The sequence below is a fragment of the Euphorbia lathyris genome, chromosome 6 (genome assembly GCF_963576675.1).
Source record: "Euphorbia lathyris chromosome 6, ddEupLath1.1, whole genome shotgun sequence".
NCBI classification, from domain to species: domain Eukaryota; kingdom Viridiplantae; phylum Streptophyta; class Magnoliopsida; order Malpighiales; family Euphorbiaceae; genus Euphorbia; species Euphorbia lathyris.
Window position 1 is genome coordinate 33392958 of NC_088915.1, and position 8245 is coordinate 33401202.

The following is an 8245-nucleotide window of genomic DNA, read 5'->3' on the forward strand; positions in this document are numbered from 1 at the left end:
TAAACCAGACATTCAATTCTCAATTTGCTATTATTCTATATATCAATCTCACCTTAAGGAATCACACTACATAGTTGTGATAAGAATCTATCCCAATACTTGCAAAGTTCTTGAATGCAGGCCTCTGGTATCCCAATACCTCCCAACAAAACCTTTAAGCACACTTATGTTGGATTGATTTGGAGATTAATAAAATGAATTGTTTATTTTGAGGACATCTAATTACCTAGCCTGGAATTGAGTCTACACGATTTCCATGTCATTTAGCTACCAATTGATGTTTTCCCCAACTTCTTGACTATTTAGATTGTTTTTATGAATTCCGGAATTACAATTACGTATTTATTTATGAACTAATTTAAAATATGTTCATATTAGTCTACAACAACAACAGTTAATCATAATCTTACCGAACACAAGTAATCAAATATGAAACGAAAAATAGAAAGAACAAACAATAACATATTTATAAAAAAAAAGCAATAAGAGCTGAACCAAAAAAAAAAATCAAACTTGCCAAGTTAATGAGAACAAGTTCAAAATCAAAATGAAGATCTCAAAGCCCGTTGTTGCCTATTTATCATTATATTGAAATATAATCAGTAACTTTCATGCCATAAAGAAGGACACGTTTTAAATTTTATGACATGTTTTAGTATTATTGTGACATTCACATGATAATAATTATAGTACAAATTCCCCAGGTTGAAAATAATGGTAATGATGTTAAATTGTGCTTTCCCCCTCTCCAATACCACTAACCCATAATAATACTAATAAGGAAAGTAAAAGCTCTCAAAACTAGGTACATTATTATCATTTTGCTGCTTTTAACTTTGTAATACCACAATTCCACCAAAAACACAACAAAATGATGAATCAACTCAAGCATGCTTTTTACAATACAACTTGCTTTTTACAATAAAATGTTTTCCTACGTGATAAAAAAAATGAGTATTCAAGAGAGTTAAAAATGTTAAAAATTACTAACTCCATCCTCTTTTTAACGATTCCTCAGATCAATAAATATCTTCATTCTCTAATAAAGTGACAAAGTAAACGTGTGAGAAAATTGAATAAATAAACATATCTTCAACCTCAATGTACAAAATAGTGAAATCTTAATTCTAATGTTATCAGAGTGTAATTTCAAATCTCATTAACCATCCTAAAAAGATTTAATAAGGTTTAATGCAAATCTATTGACACTGCCTTAAAATTGCAATGTTTTGATAGGGTTAAATTTGTAACCTACTGAAAGCACATCCAAAAAAATTCATGTGATGAATGAATGCCAAGAAAAGAAATGAAAATACAAAATATCAAAAACAAATTTTCTTGGTTTCTAAATAAGTGATCTTTCCCATCACCCAACAAAAAATGTTCTACTGGTGCAGACCATTTGATCAAAATACTTTGTTTTTGATACAAACAGAAAAAAAAATTACTACAATAGAATTCAAAATTCTTGGCTGTTTAATTCTTGTATATACATCATTGATGAAATGATCACCTTCTGCCTGTACCATTCTCAACTTGTAAATCCAATCCTCTTCTCCTTGTCTGAGTAGAAATTCTACTCATTGAACTAATTTCAGAATCAATTGAAGAAGAAGAAGAAGAAGGGTTTGAATTTGACCCAATCCTCCTTATAAACGAAACTAACCCATGAAATACCCTTCTTAAACCACCCCTTCCTCTACTTGTTCTACTCATCCATGAAATCCTCGTCGGAGCACTAAAACCACCATCCATTTCTGTAAATACACCGGGAAACTCCCTCTCCCCTCTTATTCCACCCCTAAATCTCCCCACTGCAAATCCACCTCCTGGAAGCCTCCATATGGTCAAACCTACTATCTCATCCGCTTCCTCTGAATTCTCGCTTTCTTCCTGATCCGCTGGCAGCTCATGACGGCAAACAGGACACGAATTCCTCATCGCAAGCCAAGGGAGAATACATTCCGAATGATAAATGTGCTTACAAGGCATCTCCCGAGCTTCTCCACCGACCTCGAACGCCTCTTTACAAACGGCACAGTGCTCCTCCGCATATAAGTGGTTATCGGTTATTTCAACCGTCGGCATAGACTCCACTACCGCTTTGGAAGCCGGCGGGTTTCCGACCCGACCTAAACCATTCAGTTCTATGTGTGCTAATTGCTCTAGTAAACGGTCAAACCCGGATCCCATAAAAAACTCAGACATACTAGCCGGTACTGGTCTCAGACCCGACCCGGTACCGTCATCGTAATAAAATTCATAGCTGCTTGCCTCTTCGTTGTCTTCAGCGGCGTTACCACGGAGAACAACAACCGGATTAAACGGGGAGCGATCTCCGGCGTTGCGACGATCCCGGCGAAATCGGAGAGTGGGAATCCGATCGGAATCCTGACTGTTTCTTCCATTGTTATCGGCCAACATGTACATATATCGTTGTTGAGGATTATCTGATTGAGAATTCGTTTGGATCTCTTCAATAAATCCACCATCGCAGTGAGGACAAGTTACATCGTTATTCTCCTCAGAGACCAAAACGGCAACAAAGCGAGTGCATCTATAACACCAGTACGACGTCGTAGTTGTAGTCGTCGCCATGACTAAGTTAGCTTCGGATCCGGCGGAGAGAAAAAGTTAGGGAGTGAGAAAATGAGAAGAAAAAAATAGGGAATTTATGCAGAGGCGATGTATAAAAGAAAGAGGAAAGGAGAGAGTTCAAAAAGACGCGTGTAGAGAAGATGGGGAAAAAACAAAAGAGGGGCGCGTACGAACGGAGAGTAGCAGGGAAAAGTTGACTGGACTTGAAAAAACTTTGACTCGGTGATATTGTGGTGGCAACCCGCGGGAAGATTCTTAATACGAGGGGTAAAAGGGGGAGAGAGGGGACGGTAGCGTTGTGCTTGTGTTTTGTCTCTTATTATGGAAATGGAATCCACTTTTCAATTATCTATCTAAAAACAATTTACTCAACAAATGATTATTGGTATCAGTTCGGTTTAAACCGCGTATCCATCCATATAAATTGAATTCTATTTTTTTAGTTCGGTTAATTTAATATTTTAGTTTGATATCGATTTTAATTTTAAAAACATTTTAGTATTCGGTTTGGTTTGATAAAGAAGGTGAGAAACTTGAGCCACACCGACTTACATATATTCAACATTATTTTACATATATATAATTTTATAAATTTATTTTGGTATTGTTGAGATAATAAACTATATAGATATATTCTGAAAATATTTAAATTTTTTTTTGAGATAAATTTAATAAACAAATATAGTGATTTTATTTGTTGTTTTTCATTTTTTTTAACTAAATTCGGTTTAGAACCGAACTGGCATGATATTTCGGTTTAGTTATATTTTTTTTTACATATTATTTGGTCTAATGTCGGTGTCAATTATTTTAGTAATTTTGGTATTCTGTTTTTTCGATTTGGTTCGGTTCAGTTTTGAATTGATGTACACCCTTACTCATTTCGACTGGTGGATTATGGACGGTAATGGGTAGGGTAGCTCATCGCACATCCTTACCCTTTTCTTTTTTATTTGAACTACTCATTTCGTTTCATTACTATTAATATTAGACGAATATAAATACACCGACACACATATGGAGCTCGAATCACTATCCGAGATCAAAGCTCACGTGGAATCATCACAAAGGATTAGTCCCTAGCACGATCCAGTCTCACATTCTTAGCCCATGAGTTCTGCATCGATCCCGTCAAATATCAACTTATTACACAATCGCGCCCAATTCTGCCAATCACGGATCAAGTGGGCTTGAGGGATACCAAACTCCAATCCGTGGGCACATGTTCACCTATCAACGGGTAACACAACAAGCTCTAAGGCTTATAACCATCTCTCCATGCTCGATCACAGTATAAATAGAGTAAAACATCCTCCAAGATACACTGCTTCATTCATATTCACTAAGCTTATATTCTAGCTTAGATTTACTGTTGTATTCATTCTCAAATTGTCCCTAAAAGTTGACTTAGGTATCAAAATGGGTTAGTCGATCCGACCCTTCTTTTGACCATGTTTCCGTCTTATTTCAGGCTTGCAATAGGACCTGCTGGATTTAGCCACATCAACCATAATAGTTAAGTAATCATAATTTCACGTCTTGCATAATTTATGGATATCTATGTATAACTTTAACCGTTTATATATGTAAATTAAATAATTAAAAAATAAAATACTTAAATGTTTAAATAATAAAATATACAATAAAATAACAAATAAAAATCATCAAATAATTTATTTTGAAAAAAAAAAATCATTTTCCCCCTTAATTTTTAGTATATATATTTTGGCCATGTGTCGCAAATAGCTATCAGTTGATTACATTAGCAGTTAGCTAATTACATTTTTTACTAGCTAATTTGATTAACTGATTTAACTAGTTGTTTGTGTAAACTTATTTGGTAAAACTTAACTGATTGCCAATAGGTATTTGTGTGAAATGACAAATAAGGACATTGATATTTTATGGGTGTTATTTTCTTTTTTTAATAATTCGTATTTTTAATTACATTCTAAAAAAATGACATATACACATAATTTAGGTCTTTATAATACATAAAAATATATTTAAACAACGTAATTATTCTTATATTTTTACTAATAAAAGTGAGATTTTTACCTATGATCATAAATGTTTGATAAAAAAAAAACTTTATAATTAGATTGCTAATATTGTCTTGGATATTATATAATATTATATAATACGTTTTATAATATATACCAATTAATTTATAATTTTATATTTTACTAAAATAAAAACGTAAGTATTTTTCATATGGATCCTGATGACCACGTAAATTTGGTCATTCACCGTTAGATGTATGCTGATTAAATCTAATCCTTAGGATGCTTTAAATATCCACCTTAGGATTTTAATCAGCCTGCATCTAATGGTGAATGACCAAATTCACTGTGGTTATTAGGGTCATGTGAACACTACTGATATTTTTATATTCTTCTCAAAGTTATCAATAATATTCATTAGTTTAATTATTAATTTGAATTCATATAATTTTGAATAGAAATATAATTTCCAAAAATAATAGTAAATTTAGATTTATTAATTGCCATTTACCACTAAAATATAGCTAGATGAATATGTTTATAATGTTTTATTATTTCAAAGAAAAAAATAGCATTTTTTAAGTAAATGGTAGTAATGATAGGTAAAAATATCCTTCAAAAGAGATAAAATAACAATCTAATTGAAAAAACTCATAAAACTAGCTTTTCAAAATTAGAGGCTCGAGTCCAAAAAAACTCTTTTAAACTTCTCTTCACCAAATAGCACCATTAGAGGTTTGACTAGTCAAAACCTCTAAAGTGGTCCAAAACTCTAATTTTCCCTTAAACCTCTCTTTACCAAATAAGACCTTTAACTTTCAAGAGAGTAAAACATTCAAGTTATCATATATATGGTGGGTAATGGGCAGTGATATGGAATAAATAAAGCATAACCGAAATGAAGGCTCGATCAAAACGAGATATTGGCCTAAGCCAAAAGGCCATATCGCAAAAGAGCTGGGAAGGATAACCAAGACAATTAGTTGGAAAGCTTCAGGAATAAGGCATCCAGTTTTACACGTTGACCAATAGGAGATTCAGATTTCATTACCACGCTCCCAGTCCATATATTACGCTGGAAATTATGGAATGGTATAAAGAGATTAAGATCTGGAGCCAACCAATGGTCTACACATAAGAAGGTATTTATCCGAACCAATCAGGGATGGACACGTGCAAAGTACACTTACACTTTAGGTATGCAATCATCTATAAATAGCCATTCTAATTGTGCATCAATTACATTCACCTTAACTCACTTCATAACTGCTTTCAAGTTACTTCTTACTCTTAAGAATACTTCTAACTTAAGCATCGGAGAGTGGATGTCGGATTCTGGCCCCTCCCTGACCATTTGTTGTGATTCAATTCATCGAAAAGCAGCTCAAAGATAGTATTCAATATTGAAGGCATCATTTTGGTGCGGTGAACATGGACATTTATCGTGATAATGGCTCATGTTTAGAGTTTTGTAATTCAGCCTAGCCTTCAGGCTGAGGATATCCCAAGCATATCGGTTGCACCTAATCGTGGCCTAGTAGATTCCAATAATAATATGTTAGCGCCATGCCACATTTCTCGAGCTCTGGATCAAATGATGGACATTTGTTTGGGGTCATTAGATCATAAGCAATGCCTATTTATGGATGGTCTAACGAAGCAACTAATCTACAATATTGGACATGTTTAAGAATCCATAAATGTCCTTAGGGCAAAGTATGCAACACATATGGAGGTAATGCGGATAGAGCTGAAGGAGGCCAAAGAAGTTGGTAGGTATAGAGACAGAAACAGTTCCATAACTTGTTCACCAGGACATCATGATGTCCGAACATGTCCTAAGAAAAGAGGACTTTTTTAGGAGTCTCAACCAGAAGTAATTCGGGGGAGATCCAAGGAGAAACATATAAGTCCTCCATACCGAAGACACTATTGTTCGCCTTCACTTGTCAAGCATGTTCCCAAGCCTGAAGGATCCAGATCCTCTAAGCGGTATCAAGGCATTGGGCATGATTCCATTGAATCCTTGATTCGTTGCTATGAAGCACGTAGGAAGAGACTAAAAGTTTCTAGATCTCTAGATCACAGAAACAGGAGGCAACAACTAAAGCCGAAGGAAAAAGGAGCATTATTTGAAGGAGGAAGTTTATAACCTTATCAGGAAGGAGCTTCGGCATGCTATAAAGGACAAAGGATTAGAATCTAGGATACTAGAAACTACGGATGTTGATACTCCTCTAAGTGCTTAGATATAATGAACCAGCCTATGCCAAGAGGATGTAAGTATCCTCTCCTCAAAGATTACAACGGTATGACAGATCCCACTCTCCATGTGAAAAACTTTCTTAGAGTTCTTTAGAACACCACGACAACGGATGCTCTTATGTGCCCCTTGTTTTCAACAACTTTAAGAGATTCAACTGGCTATTGGTACGACTAACTTCTACCTGGATACATCAAGTCTTTCAAGCAAATTTCCAAAGAATTTGCATATAACTTCATCACTTCCATTCTAGAGAGCAAAACAATGCAAGATTTAAATTATCTAGTGTAGGAGCCTAGTGAGTCAGTGGAAGAATGGTTGGAGTGTTTCCAACGAATGGCCATCCAGATCAAGCATTTGAACATTGATGGAGCTGTTGAAGCCATGATAAACAATTACAGAAGTAAAGATCTCTCCAAGGAATTAACTACAAAGCAACCAAGGACATTCCCTGATTTGATGAGAAGAGCTAGAGACTTTGTAAAGTGGGATGACCATAGGTTGAAAGAAAGGTTAAGTTCAATACATTAGTCGAATGAGTCCAAACATGACAGAAGCAAGGACAAGCATAAGTGATCTAAATAAAACACATATCAAAATTATGCTCCCTTGAACGCTCCTTACTAAAAGATACTTTATTGGGTGGAGTCTAACAGACAACACATTCAATATCCTCCCAAGCTAAAGGCATTAGGCTGAAGGCATAATGGATTATATTGTGAATTTCACAAGAGTGAAGGTCATGATATGGAAGATTGCAGACAATTGGCAAACGAACTAAACAAAAAGGCCAAAGCAAGAAAATTGGATAAATTATTAAAAAAATGCTATCAAATCTAGAGAATCAAAGGACAAACAGCACGTAGAAAGGGCCCCTAGAGGTTTCACTAATGTCATTATTGGTGGCCCAAATAAGGATCGTTTAGTGAAAAGATAAAGGGTGCATAAAGACCAGGAAAGAATAGTTGATTCCAGATCTTAGTTTTCTTTCGTTGGTTTCACTCGACAAGCACATAATGATGCTTTAGTTATTGAAATTTTGCTGGAGGAGTATAAGGTTCTAGGGGTGTTCATCGGTCGGTTCGGTCTGAAAACCGAACCGAACCAAAATAACTAAAAATCGAATAACACTTAAAATAAGAACCGAACCTAATTGAATAATATTAGTAAACTGAACCGATTATTTCGGTCGGTTCGGTTCGGTTTTAACACATACTAACCAGTTAAAATAAAAAATAAATTAATATTTATAATTTTATAAGTTTTAATTAATTTAATTTAATCTACAATTTTAAAAATAGTCATGCAAGTTGAGTAGCATACAACATAAAATTTATGCAAAGTTTGAAAATTAAAAATTAAACTTTATTAAAATGTAATT

General features: G+C 34.4%; 1 protein-coding gene across 1 annotated transcript; it reads right to left on the reverse strand.

The window, feature by feature from the left end:
• Positions 1 to 1281: 1281 nt before the first annotated feature.
• Positions 1282 to 2673, reverse strand: LOC136232866 (E3 ubiquitin-protein ligase RDUF1). The gene has a single exon (XM_066022316.1). The coding sequence runs from the start codon at positions 2596 to 2598 to the stop codon at positions 1510 to 1512; it is 1089 nt and encodes a 362-aa protein (XP_065878388.1). The 5' UTR covers positions 2599 to 2673; the 3' UTR covers positions 1282 to 1509.
• Between the last annotated feature and the right edge of the window lie 5572 nt (positions 2674 to 8245).